General features: G+C 44.2%; 1 protein-coding gene across 1 annotated transcript; it reads left to right on the top strand.

Annotated features, from left to right (window-relative positions):
- Window positions 1-11,152: 11,152 nt before the first annotated feature.
- On the top strand, window positions 11,153-12,662 carry LOC125536560 (transcription factor WRKY45-1). Its single transcript, XM_048699799.2, has 2 exons — window positions 11,153-11,646; window positions 11,744-12,662. Exons 1-2 carry the CDS (start codon window positions 11,372-11,374, stop codon window positions 12,396-12,398), a joined length of 930 nt encoding a protein of 309 aa, XP_048555756.2. The 5' UTR covers window positions 11,153-11,371; the 3' UTR covers window positions 12,399-12,662.
- The last annotated feature ends 1,844 nt before the right edge of the window (window positions 12,663-14,506 follow it).

The raw sequence follows: 14,506 nt of genomic DNA, 5'->3' as shown, positions 1-14,506 counted from the left end.
TTAGTTGAACCGAGTGTGGCTACGCCCGGTCCTTGCGAAGGCTAAAACAGCACCAACTTGACAAACTATCGTTGTGGTTTTGATGCGTAGGTAAGATTGGTTCTTGCTTAAGCCCGTAGCAGCCACGTAAAACTTGCAACAACAAAGTAGAGGATGTCTAACTTGTTTTTGCAGGGCATGTTGTGATGTGATATGGTCAAGAAATGATGCTAAATTTTATTGTATGAGATGATCATGTTTTGTAACCAAGTTATCGGCAACTGGCAAGAGCCATATGGTTGTCGCTTTATTGTATGCAATGCAATTGCGTTGTAATACTTTACTTTATCACTAAGCGGTAGCGATAGTTGTGGAAGCATAAGATTGGCGAGACGACAACGATGCTACGATGGTGATCAAGGTGTCGCGCCGGTGACGATGGTGATCACAATGGTGCTTCGAAGATGGAGATCACAAGCACAAGATGATGATGGCCATATCATATCACTTATATTGATTGCATGTGATGTTTATCTTTTATGCATCTTATCTTGCTTTGATTGACGGTAGCATTTTAAGATGATCTCTCACTAATTATCAAGAAGTGTTCTCCCTGAGTATGCACCGTTGCGAAAGTTCTTCGTGCTAAGACACCACGTGATGATTGGGTGTGATAGGCTCTACGTTCAAATACAACGGGTGCGAAACAGTTGCACACGCGGAATACTCAGGTTATACTTGACGAGCCAAGCATATACAGATATGGCCTCGGAACACGGAGACCGAAAGGTCGAGCGTGAATCATATAGTAGATATGATCAACATAGTGATGTTCACCAATGAAACTACTCCATCTCACGTGATGATCGGACATGGTTTAGTTGATTTGGATCACGTAATCACTTAGAGGATTAGAGGGATGTCTATCTAAGTGGGAGTTCTTTAATAATATGATTAAGTAAACCTAAATTTATCATGAACTTAGTACCTGATAGTATCTTGCTTGTTTATGTTTGATTGTAGATAGATGGCCCGTGTTGTTGTTCCGTTGAATTTTAAAGCGTTCCTTGAGAAAGCAAAGTTGAAAGATGATGGTAGCAATTACACGGACTGGGTCCGTAACTTGAGGATTATCCTCATTGCTGCACAGAAGAATTACGTCCTGGAAGCACCGCTGGGTGCCAGGCCTGCTGCTGGAGCAACACCAGATGTTATGAATGTCTGGCAGAGCAAAGCTGATGACTACTCGATAGTTCAGTGTGCCATGCTTTACGGCTTAGAATCGAGACTTCAACGACGTTTTGAACGTCAAGGAGCATATGAGATGTTCCAGGAGTTGAAGTTAATATTTCAAGCAAATGCCCGGACTGAGAGATATGAAGTCTCCAATAAGTTCTATAGCTGCAAGATGGAGGAGAACAGTTCTGTCAGTGAGCATATACTCAAAATTTCTGGGTATAATAATCACTTGATTCAATTGGGAGTTAATCTTCCAGATGATTGCGTCATTGACAGAATTCTCCAATCACTGCCACCAAGCTACAAGAGCTTCGTGATGAACTATAATATGCAAGGGATGAATAAGACTATTCCCGAGCTCTGCGCAATGCTAAAAGCTGCGGAGGTAGAAATCAAGAAGGAGCATCAAGTGTTGATGGTCAACAAGACCACTAGTTTCAAGAAAAAGGGGAAAGGAAAGAAGAAGGGGAACTTCAAAAAGAACAGCAAGCAAGTTGCTACTCAAGAGAAGAAACCCAAACCTGGACCTAAGCCTGAAACTCAGTGCTTCTACTGCAAGCAGACTGGTCACTGGAGGCGGAACTGCCCCAAGTATTTGGCGGATAAGAAGGATGGCAAGGTGAACAAAGGTATATGTGATATACATGTTATTGATGTGTACCTTACTAATGCTCGCAATAGCACCTGGGTATTTGATACGGGTTCTGTTGCTAACATTTGCAACTCGAAATAGGGACTACGGATTAAGCGAAGATTGGCTAAGGACGAGGTGACGATGCGCGTGGGAAATGGTTCCAAAGTCGATGTGATCGCGGTCGGCACGCTACCTCTACATCTACCTTTGGGATTAATATTAGTCCTAAATAATTGTTATTTGGTGCCAGCGTTAAGCATGAACATTATATCTGGATCTTGTTTGATGCGAGACAGTTATTCATTTAAATCAGAGAATAATGGTTGTTCTATTTATATGAGTAATATCTTTTATTGTCATGCACCCTTAAAGAGTGGTCTATTCTTATTAAATCTCGATAGTAGTGACACACATATTCATAATGTTGAAGCCAAAAGATGCAGAGTTGATAATGATAGTGCAACTTATTTGTGGCACTGCCGTTTGGGTCATATCGGTGTAAAGCGCATGAAGAAACTCCATATTGATGGACTTTTGGAACCACTTGATTATGAATCACTTGGTACTTGCGAACCGTGCCTTATGGGTAAGATGACAAAAACACCGTTCTCCGGTACTATGGAGAGAGAAACAGATTTGTTGGAAATCATACATACAGATGTATGTGGTCCGATGAATGTTGAGGCTCGTGGCGGATATCGTTATTTTCTCACCTTCATAGATGACTTAAGCAGATATGGGTATATCTACTTAATGAAACATAAGTCTGAAACATTTGAAAAGTTCAAAGGATTTCAGAGTGAAGTTGAAAATTATCGTAACAAGAAAATAAAATTCCTACGATCTGATCGTGGAGGAGAATATTTGAGTTACGATGGTGTACATTTGAAACAATGCGGAATAGTTTCGCAACTCACGCCACCCGAAACACCACAGCGTAATGGTGTGTCCGAACGTCGTAATCGTACTTTACTAGATATGGTGCGATCTATGATGTCTCTTACTGATTTACCGCTATCGTTTTGGGGATATGCTCTAGAGACGGTCGCATTCACGTTAAATAGGGCGCCATCAAAATCCGTTAAGACGATGCCTTATGAACTGTGGTTTGGCAAGAAACCAAAGTTGTCATTTCTGAAAGTTTGGGGCTGCGATGCTTATGTGAAAAAGCTTCAACCTGATAAGCTCGAACCCAAATCGGAGAAATGTGTCTTCATAGGATATCCAAAGGAAACTATTCGATACACCTTCTATCACAGATCCGAAGGCAAGACTTTTGTTGCTAAATTCGGAAACTTTCTAGAGAAGGAGTTTCTCCCGAAAGAAGTGAGTGGGAGGAAAGTAGAACTTGACGAGGTAACTGTACCTGCTCCCTTATTGGAAAGTAGTACATCACAGAAACTAGTTTCTGTGACACCTACACCAATTAGTGAGGAAGCTAATGATGATGATCATGAAACTTCAGAACAAGATACTACTGAACCTCGTAGATCAACCAGAGTAAGATCCGCACCAGAGTGGTACGGTAATCCTGTTCTGGAAGTCATGCTACTAGATCATGATGAACCTACGAACTATGAAGAAGCGATGGTGAGCCCAGATTCTGCAAAATGGCTTGAAGCCATGAAATATGAGATGGGATCCATGTATGAGAACAAAGTATGGACTTTGGTTGACTTGCCCAATGATCAGCAAGCAATTGAGAATAAATGGATCTTCAAGAAGAAGACTAAAGCTGACGGTAATATTACTGTCTACAAAGCTCGACTTGTCACAAAAGGTTTTTGACAAGTTCAAGGGATTGACTATGATGAGACCTTCTCACCCGTAGCGATGCTTAAGTCTGTCCGAATCATGTTAGAAATTGCCGCATTTTATAATTATGAAATTTGGTAGATGGATGTCAAAACTGCATTCCTAAATGGATTTCTGGAAGAAGAGTTGTATATGATGCAACCGGAAGGTTTTGTCGATCCAAAGGGAGCTAACAAAGTATGCAAGCTCCAGTGATCCATTTATGGACTGGTGCAAGCTTCTCGGAGTTGGAATAAACGCTTTGATAGTGTGATCAAAGCATTTGGTTTTGTACAGACTTTTGGAGAAGCCTGTATTTACAATAAAGTGAGTGGGAGCTCTATAGCATTTCTGATATTATATGTAGATGACATATTACTAATCGGAAATGATATAGAATTTCTGAATAGCATAAAGGGATACTTGAATAAGAGTTTTTCAATGAAAGACCTCGGTGAAGCTGCTTACATATTGGGCATTAAGATCTATAGAGATAGATCAAGATGCTTAATTGGACTTTCACAAAGCACATACCTTGACAAAATTTTGAAGAAGTTCAAAATGGATCTAGCAAAGAAAGGATTCTTGCTTGTGTTACAAGGTGTGAAATTGAGTAAGACTTAATGCCCGACTAATGCAGAAGATAGAGAGAAAATGAAAGATGTTCCCTATGCTTCAGCCATAGGCTCTATCATGTATGCAATGCTGTGTACCAGACCTGATGTGTGTCTTGCTATAAGTCTAGCAGGGAGGTACCCAAGTAATCTAGGAGTGGATCACTGGACAGCGGTCAAGAACATCCTGAAATACCTGAAAAGGACTAAGGATATGTTTCTCATATATGGAGGTGACAAAGAGCTCATCATAAATGGTTACGTTGATGCAAGCTTTGACACTGATCCGAACGATTCTAAATCACAAACCGGATACGTGTTTACATTAAACGGTGGAGCTGTCAGTTAATGCAGTTCTAAACAAAGCGTTGTGGCGGGATCTACATGTGAAGTGGAGTACATAGCTGCTTCGGAAGCAGCAAACGAAGGAGTCTGGATGAAGGAGTTCATATCCGATCTAGGTGTCATACCTAGTGCATCGGGTCCAATGAAAATCTTTTGTGACAATACTGGTGCAATTGCCTTGGCAAAGGAATCCAGATTTCACAAGACAACTAAGCACATCAAGAGCCGCTTCAATTCCATCCGGGATCTAGTCCAGGTGGGAGACAAAGAAATTTGCAAGATACATACGGATCTGAATGTTGCAGACCCGTTGACTAAGACTCCTCCACGAGCAAAACATGATCAGCACCAAAGCTCCATGGGTGTTAGAATCATTACTATGTAATCTAGATTATTGACTCTAGTGCAAGTGGGAGACTGAAGGAAATATGCCCTAGAGGCAATAATAATGTTATTATTTTATTTCCTTATATCATGATAAATGTTTATTATTCATGCTAGAATTGTATTATCCGGAAACATAATACTTGTGTGAATACATAGACAAACTAAACGTCACTAGTATGCCTCTACTTGACTAGCTCGTTAATCAAAGATGGTTATGTTTCCTAACCATAGACATGTGTTGTTATTTGATTAACGGGATCACATTATTAGGAGAATGATGTGATTGACATGACCCATTCATTAGCTTAGCACCCGATCGTTTAGTATGTTGCTATTGCTTTCTTCATGACTTATACATGTTCCTATGACTATGAAATTATGCAACTCCCGTTTGCCGAAGGAACACTTTGTGTGCTACCAAACGTCACAACGTAACTGGGTGATTATAAAGGAGCTCTACAGGTGTCTCCAAAGGTAAATGTTGGGTTGGCGTATTTCGAGATTAGGATTTGTCACTCCGATTGTCGGAGAGGTATCTCTGGGCCCTCTCGGTAATGCACATCACATAAACCTTGCAAGCATTGCAACTAATGAGTTAGTTGCGAGATGATGTATTACGAAATGAGTAAAGAGACTTGCCGGTAACGAGATTGAACTAGGTATTGAGATACCGACGATCGAATCTCGGGCAAGTAACATACCGATGACAAAGGGAACAACGTATGTTGTTATGCGGTCTGACCGATAAAGATCTTCGTAGAATATGTGGGAGCCAATATGAGCATCCAGGTTCCGCTATTGGTTATTGACCGGAGACATGTCTCGGTCATGTCTACATTGTTCTCGAACCCGTAGGGTCCGCACGCTTAAAGTTTTGATGATAGTTATATTATGAGTTTATGAGTTTTGATGTACCGAAGTTAGTTCGGAGTCCCGGATGTGATCACGGACATAACGAGAAGTATCGAAATGGTCGAGACATAAATATTGATATATTGGACGACTATATTCGGACACCGAAAGTGTTCTGGGTGATTTCAGAGAAAACCGGAGTACCGGAGGGTTACCGGAACCCCCCGGGAGAAGTAATGGGCCATGTGGGCCTTAGTGGAGAAAGAGAAGGGCAGCCAGGGTGGGCCGCGCGCCTCCTCCCCCCCTGGTCCGAATTGGACTAGGAGAGGGGGAGCGGCGCCCCCCTTTCCTTCTCCCTCCCCACTTCCTTCCCCCTCCTAGTAGGAGTCCTACTCCTACTAGGAGGAGGACTCCTCCTTGGCGCGCCTATAGGGCCGGCCGGCCTCCTCCCCTTGCTCCTTTATATACGGGGGTAGGGGGCACCCCTAGACACACAAGTTGATCCACGTGATCGTTTTCTTAGCCGTGTGCGGTGCCCCCTTCCACCATAATCCTCGATAATATTGTAGCGGTGCTTAGGCGAAGCCCTGCAACGGTAGAACATCAAGATCGTCACCACGCCGTCGTGCTGACGGAACTCTTCCCCGACACTTTGCTGGATCGGAGTCCGGGGATCGTCATCGAGCTAAACGTGTGCTAAAACTCGGAGGTGCCGTAGTTTCGGTGCTTGATCGGTCGGGCCGTGAAGACGTACGACTACATCAACCGCGTTGTCATAACGCTTCCGCTGTCGGTCTACAAGGGTACGTAGATCACACTCTCCCCTCTCGTTGCTATGCATCACCATGATCTTGCGTGTGCGTAGGAATTTTTTTTGAAATTACTACGTTCCCCAACACTATTTCCACTAAGGCCCATGTAGGCCCATTAAGCCCCCGGGGGGTTCCGGTAACCTCCCGGTACTCTGGTAAAATCCCGATTTCACCCGGAACACTTCCGACATCCAAACATAGGCTTCCAATATATCAATCTTCATGTCTCGACCATTTCGAGACTCCTCGTCATGTCCTTGATCACATCCGGGACTCGGAACAATCTTCGGTACATCAAAACATATAAACTCATAATATAACTGTCATTGTAACGTTAAGTGTGCGGACCCTACGGGTTCGAGAACTATGTAGACATGACCGAGACACGTCTTCGGTCAATAACCAATAGTGGAACCTGGATGCTCATATTGGATCCCACATATTCTACGAAGATCTTTATCGGTCAAACCGCACAACAACATATGTTGTTCCCTTTGTCATCGATATGTTACTTGCCCGAGATTCGATCGTTGGTATCTCAATACCTAGTTCAATCTCGTTGTCGGCAAGTCTCTTTACTCGTTCCGTAATACATTATCCCGCAACTAACTCATTAGTTGCAATGCTTGCAAGGCTTAAGTGATGTGCATTACCGAGAGGGCCCAGAGATACCTCTCCGACAATCGGAGTGACAAATCCTAATCTCGAAATACGCCAGCCCAACAAGTACCTTTGGAGACACCTGTAGAGCACCTTTATAATCACCCAGTTACGTTGTGACGTTTGGTAGCACACAAAGTGTTCCTCCGGTAAACGGGAGTTGCATAATCTCATAGTCATAGGAACATGTATAAGTCATGAAGAAAGCAATAGCAACATACTAAACGATCGGGTGCTAAGCTAACGGAATGGGTCATGTCAATCACATCATTCTCCTAATGATGTGACCCCGTTAATCAAATGACAACTCATGTCTATGGTCAGGAAACATAACCATGTTTGATCAACGGGCTAGTCAAGTAGAGGCATACTAGTGACAATCTGTTTGTTTATGTATTCACACATGTATTATGTTTCCGGTTAATACAATTCTAGCATGAATAATATAAACATTTATCATTATATAAGGACATAAATAATAACTTTATTATTGCCTCTAGTGCATATTTCCTTCATCAGGAACCTTCAAGGAGGGGATAATGCACAAGCCGGAGGAGGAGGGGACAACAAGAACATATGAGGAGAAGGACGCGATGCAAACGCTTGGAACATGTGATTTGTACATGTTGTTGGTTTAATGTGATTGTTCATGCAACTTTTAAAGAACTATGTACATGTTTGCATGATGTGCTAAATGTTTAAATTTGAAGGGAGTCGAAGTGTTTGACTGAGAAAACCAAAAAAATGGAGATTGAGATAGGACAACTCTGAGTTTGTGCTCGCTTGCTCAGTCTCCAAATGCATATGGAGCGTGCGGCATATGCATTATGGTGATTGCAGATATGACAACTCTGCTAGAGTTGGTCTAATAGGTCATATTATAATTCCATAGAAGAAAGTGTTTGCAAATAAATGGATAAACAAAAGTGGTTGCAATTAACTTAATTTGAAAAAAATGCATTAGGACAATTCATTTGCAAGCTAACTTGGATCTGTTAACAGGAAATTAAGACTATCTTGCAAGTAGCAACAATATAAATAAACTAGAACAGCCATACGAGTCAGCATGGACAATGATAAGCTAATCTGCGTGCTTATCCTGAGATAAAGTTGATGTCATAAACGGTATTTTGAGCATTGTGTCACGACATGACATAATTAATGGCTTCCACACAAAATAAATAAAATGATGCCCGAACGGGTGCTTTCCATGTAGTCTTACCAACATCTAATCATAGGTCATGTGCACACAGCACACGCTAGCTAGCCAGCTATGGCACCAGCTGAATTCACAACTGCAAGTTGTTGGTGGTCCATCGAAGGTTGCATTATATTGAGATAAAATTTGGTGCTTTTAAAATCACTCCAAATGATGTAATGGACACGTTTTTAGACAACTGTGTCGCGCACATTAGATATCTCTCTCAACGCGGTCACCAGGAAAGATTTATCGAGCGCAAATTATTGGAAGCGCATCGAGGATGGATCTTCCCCTCAAATATCTCATGAACCAAGGGTAAGACTCAAGAGATTTGTAACCGTTGGTCGGGTTGCTTGGAGCAAGTGAAGCACACTCCTCCTAGTGATTGCATCATTATTTTGAGAATTCTCATTAATTTGAGCATTTGTTTGTTCTAGTATAACATATCCCAAGAAAGGTCCAAACTAATGGCCAAGTTTTAAGGGAAATCGTTTGGCCTCCAACATTGTTGGAATTTTTTGGAAGGACATAAGAAGTGGAAGTCGGGAAATGAAGACGGTAGTCTACAAACTGGGAAGTGCAACAATTCGTCTCCCGATATGGACGATGATAGTGATGACGATGGTCCTAGAGAGGAATCGTAAAGGTGTCTAGAAGTCCCACTCATGCGTCTAGAATAGTCGGCCCGATGGGAGGAAGAGAGGAAAGGAGAAGCTCAAGGAAGAAGAACAGGCGGCGGTTATGAAGAAAAATATCGACGAGTGATGCAAACAAGAAATGACTTAGCTGAAAAGAGGAAGCAAGAGAACCTAGAGACAGAGAAATGGAAGAACCAAGAGAAGAAGGCAAGATGATATGCTATGCAACAGAGAAGGCGGTGACAGGAACAGATCGAGGCGCATATGCTTGAAATTCATATGGACAAGGAGGCGCGTAAGTTCAACTTAAGTTCCGGAGGATCGGACGACAAGTGAACAAATTTTCGAGCTGAATCAACTCATCATGTTGGATATGAGCCAAATGGATCTGGTGGCGCACGAATTTTGGGAGAAGGTGTGAATGGTGATCATACATTTCAGCAACCTTGAAGGAGGGGACAATGCACACGCCAGAGGACGAGGGGACAACGAGAACATAAGAGGAGAAGGGGACGGGGCAAATGGTTGGAACATGTGATTTGTGTTTGTTCATGCAACTTTTAAAGAACTATGTACATGTTTGCTTGATGTGCTAAACGTTTAAATTTGAAGGGAATCGAAGTGTTTGACTGAGAAAACATAAAAAATGGAGGTTGAGATAGGACGACTTTGAGTTTGTGTGTCGCCTGCTCAGCCTCCAAATGCATATGGAGCACGCGGCATCGAAGAAGTGTTTGCAAAGAACTTGATAGACACAAGTGGTTGCAATTAACTTTATTTGAAAAAAATGCAATAGAACAATTCATTTGCAAGCTAACTTGGATCTGTTAGCACGAAGAGCATCTTGCAAAGAGCAACAATATAAATAAACTCCCCGTAAAAAATAGAAAATAGAAAAAACATACTAGTCGGCATGGACAATGATTAGCTAAAGTACGTGTTTATCCTTAGGTAATGTTGATGTCATAAACGTTGTTTTGAGCATTGTGTCATGACATGACATAATTAATGGCTTCCATAATAAATAAATAAAATGATGCCTGAAGGGTGCTTTCCGTGTAGTCTTACCAACATTTAGTCATAAGTCATGTGCACACAGCACACACACTAGCCAGCCAGCTATGGCACCAGCTGAATTCACAACTGCAAGTTGTTGATGGTCCATCCAAGCCTGCATTGAGATCAAATTTGATGCTTTTAAAATCACCGCAAATGAAGTAACGGACACGTTTTTAGACAACGGCGTCGCGCACATTAGATACTCCTTTGATGTGTGTCTTGACGTGCTAGCTAGGCTGTCAAGTTGTCATCGTTCATCGTCAGGAAAAACTCAAAGTTGATCCTTCGATACAGAGGGAGGTCAGTGGAGCCCCCTTTTTCCATATTCAAAAAAATATTAACCACATTTTTGGGAGATCTAGAGCTAGATTTTTTTTTCCATAAAATAAAGTTGTTACGTCACACCAAAATACAAACCACAAGTGTTAAATTTAATAATAATAAAATAGTAATACTCAAGTTTACTTTGGACTGAGTAAAGGAGAATTTGCACCAGCTCTTGCCAATGCCGAGCTGCCAACTGTGTCACAGCTTAATGGGGGGCTAGGTCAACTTCTGTTCCGGACGATGGTTGGCTAACCAGAAGTTTTAGACAACAAAATTAGCTTAAACTATGGCTCCTTCAGTTGCATGAAATGGCCAGAATGAGGTATTCCGAAAGAAACGTACCACCTGATGCTGATGGGTGCGTGGATATGCACGTAGCTCGTCTTGTCTTTTGTGAAGTTCTCAATTGACCAGTCAAGATTTGCACCCGTGCTTTCTTAATTTCCTTGTAAAACAAGTACTAAATCTAGTCACGGTAAGCACCTAAATTCCCGTGCAATTTGTATCGATGTGCTGGGTGAGTGTGAACTCTCGTCTTGGTCCCCTGCAAAGACTCTCATTAGTTTAGCTCAGCGACGCGCCATGCAACGCGGCGCATGATTGGAGCGATCGCGCGTGGCACGTGCGGTCAATTGCTCTCACTTCGAGCTCGAGCGATCCAACCGAGAGCTCAGCCGCGCGTATAAATGGCCACCTTTCCACCTCGAGCAAAGCAATTAGCTAGATCGAGGCTTCCTTACATCGAGGCAGCAAATCCAGAGGCGCGCGCAGAGACAAAAGCAAGAAATTAAGCTGTAAAGGGAGAGGCGGTAGTCTAGATTCTAGAGGACATGGCGGCACTCGTCACTCCAGCTGCTTCGGTGGTGTCCGAGCTGGTGGTGCGGGGCCGGGAGTCCGCCGCCGTCCTCGAGGCCCTGCTCCAGGGGGGCTCGCCGCAGGAGCACGGCGGGATCCGGGAGCTCGCCGCGGAGATCCTTCTCTGTTGCGACCGCGCCCTCGCCGCGCTCCACGGTCGCGACGGCGTCCATGCGGTCGCGCTCGCCAGCAGGAAGCGCAGGTCGTCGGAGCCCGACGGCGCAGCCTCTCAGACGAGGCCGAAAAGAAGGTAAGCTAGCTGTAGTAGTGTCTGCTTGCTCCGGCGTTACTATTTCAGTTCAGGCGAGCAAACGACTTAACAAGATCGCTTCGTTACGTTTTTCCAGGATGCGCGCGAGCAGCGGATCGACGGCGACGAGGGTCGAGAAGCGATCGACGGCGGTGGACGGGCACATATGGAGGAAGTACGGGCAGAAGGAGATCACGCACAGCAAGCACCCGAGGCTCTACTTCAGGTGCTCCTACAAGCACGACATCGGCTGCCCGGCGACGAGGCAGGTCCAGCAGTCGGACGACGACCTCTCCCTCTACGTCATCACCTACTTCGGCGACCACACCTGCTGCCACGGCGACGAAGCCGTCGCCGCCGCAGAGGAAAAGGACGTCAAGATGCAGCCGTTCGTCATCAACTTCGGGATCGGGTCGGCCACAGAGAGCAGCACCAGCGGCTCGCCTTGGCAAAACTCTGATGACGGTGATGGCCGGAGCGAGATCCCACGCTCGTCGCACGCCGTATGCTTGCCGGAGGGAGGAGAAGCAGATGAACTGCGACTGAAGGTGACCAAAGTTGAGACAACTTCGTTAGGCTCGCAGCCAGCGAGCCCGGCGGCGGCAGAGCTGAGCTCGTCACCCGACGTTTCCTGTGCTTCCCCAGCATGGGATCCTTTATCCAGCTGCTGGGAGTGGGATCAATTCGTCGAGAGCTCATTCGATTTCGTTAGTAGATTCATCGATTTCGATGACTTTGCTTTGTACCAATAGCATGGTGAATTTCCTCCGTGTGATGGTTATAGCTAGATGGTCAACTTAATTTTGTGAGGGATATGGATTTCTTCTGCTATGGCGTTCTTTGCACTAGCGATGAGCGCACGCATGAAAGCAAGTGTGTAACATATACTCCCTCCGTCTAGAATTACTTGTCCCGAAAATGAAGGTATCTAGACGTATTTTAAGTTCTAGATGCATCCATTTTTATCAATTTCTGCAACAAGTAATTTGGAATGAAGAAAATATATTTTTGGTTAATGTATTCGCCTTTACTTCTAGAGCTTTAGAAATTATGTTGTCACCATGCTCCTCTTCGTCTCTTCCTTCCATTTCAATGGCGGCAAAGTCAAGGAGAAGGCACCGTCATTGGCTTGTCATAGAGGTGGTGACGAAGGTGGGTCCCGCTCCATAGTGGTTAGGGTTCAGGGGTGGGTTGCCCACATGCCACCGGAGAAGAACCCGCGACACCTTGGCTTAGAGAGATGATTGGTGAGAAGACCATGCATGAATGCCAAGGACCACAAGACGAGAGTACAACTAGTGGTCATTCATCGATGGACGGATCGATGAGCGGGAGAGAGTAGATGATGACAAGCTCCTATAAATATTTACCGCGGTGATGGATCAGCATGTGACGATAGCTGCGGGAGACAAAAGGAGAACATTGGAGGCAATAGAAGAAGAGGGTCATTGGAGCTCGACAATGATGGTGGTGGCGGCCAAAAGATAAAAGGGAGGGGAGATTGGGAAGATTTGAGAGAAAGAGAAGGGAAAACTCGTTGGATGCAACGGATCTAACAAATTTTTTATAATTTTAACCAAAACCCCTTCCGATTTGAGGCAACCAAATAGGTAAATCTCATCTTTGTGCAATGAAACTCTGCAGTGTCCATAGAACATCCAAAAATTCAAACTCCGATGGGATCAAGCGAACCGAAGGCCGTTCATATCAGCTTTGGTCAAACCCTCTTTGCAGAGAATATATAATCCACATCTGTATCTGTGGCCAGATCATGATTGTATTTTAGGGGTGTTAAATATGATCATTTGTCCCTGGAGATTAGGAACGAACCGCGCCCACTGAAGCCCTGATACAGCCCTGACGTAATAATGCTTACCTCACGACACTGAAGGAAGCACTAATAAATTCATGGCCATTATTCTATTGTGATGGAGAGATAGACAATGGAGCATATATATCGATGCTTATGTGTAAGGCTCACATCAACACCCTCCGTGCAACCCATGAGGGGAGGCGACGGCATGCATACGACTATGTGATCGAAGTGTTGAACTTAACCATGCATCGTGTGAATGCTTGCATTGCATGAGGGGGATGCCTGCAAATGTATAGTAAATACAACAACATTAGGTGGGGAGGGGGGGTCAACTCCAGCCTATGTGAATTGGTACATGGATTATTTGGATACAAATGTAGCTAGACATGTTTTAGTGTTAGATACATCCATATTTAAATAAATCTAAAACAAGTAATTTAGAACGAAGGTAACATATATTGCTGGAGTGATAAAACTGAAAGGAGTACATGCAATCTGCAAGTGGGCGCCTGAAATTCTTGGCATGTGTAGTCCGCATACCTCCGGCTGCACAGCGTCAGGCTTCCACAAACACAATGGTACCGTGCAGGGTGAGCTGGAGAAATCCTCGCTACAGTCGTTGAGACTAGGAAAAATGCAGTCGTTTTTTCAGGGGGCTGAAAATGGAGCAAAATTACTCTTTTTTCGAGAATCTGGAGCAAAATTACTGATCCTGCGGTCCTACTGCATCTTCGAGACCATTCGCGATGCGGCCGGGGCCTGAGCAAGCGGCGGGAGAAACACGAGGATGCGCGCGGGGTTTCCAAGGGTTTTTTTTTCAGTCGTGGGTTTAGATGGGTTGCTTTTCTCACTAGTGGCCCATTCAGAACAAGAGGACCGTCGGCCTGGTAAAGAAATGGGAGGACATAGCAAGCTTTTAGACCAGGCTATATCGAGCATGTCGCGTACGCGCGTGGGCCAGAATGCGTACGCAAATCAGTTCTGCTCTCCTTCAGCCTGCCGACGCCGAGTGCCATCTCTGCACTTCCGCACGCACTGGAAGCT

Source organism: Triticum urartu, chromosome 1A, assembly GCF_056163025.1.
Source record: "Triticum urartu cultivar PI428250 chromosome 1A, HENAU_Tu73, whole genome shotgun sequence".
In the NCBI taxonomy this organism is placed as follows: domain Eukaryota; kingdom Viridiplantae; phylum Streptophyta; class Magnoliopsida; order Poales; family Poaceae; genus Triticum; species Triticum urartu.
Note: the sequence above shows the minus strand (reverse complement) of the source record. Positions and strands in the feature narration are given on the sequence as shown.

Coding starts and splice junctions, on each gene's coding strand:
- LOC125536560 (XM_048699799.2), top strand. CDS start 11,372: ATGGCGGCACTCGTCACTCCAGCTGCTTCGGTGGTGTCCGAGCTGGTG. Junction 11,647..11,743: donor CAGACGAGGCCGAAAAGAAG/GTAAGCTAGCTG, acceptor ACGTTTTTCCAG/GATGCGCGCGAGCAGCGGAT.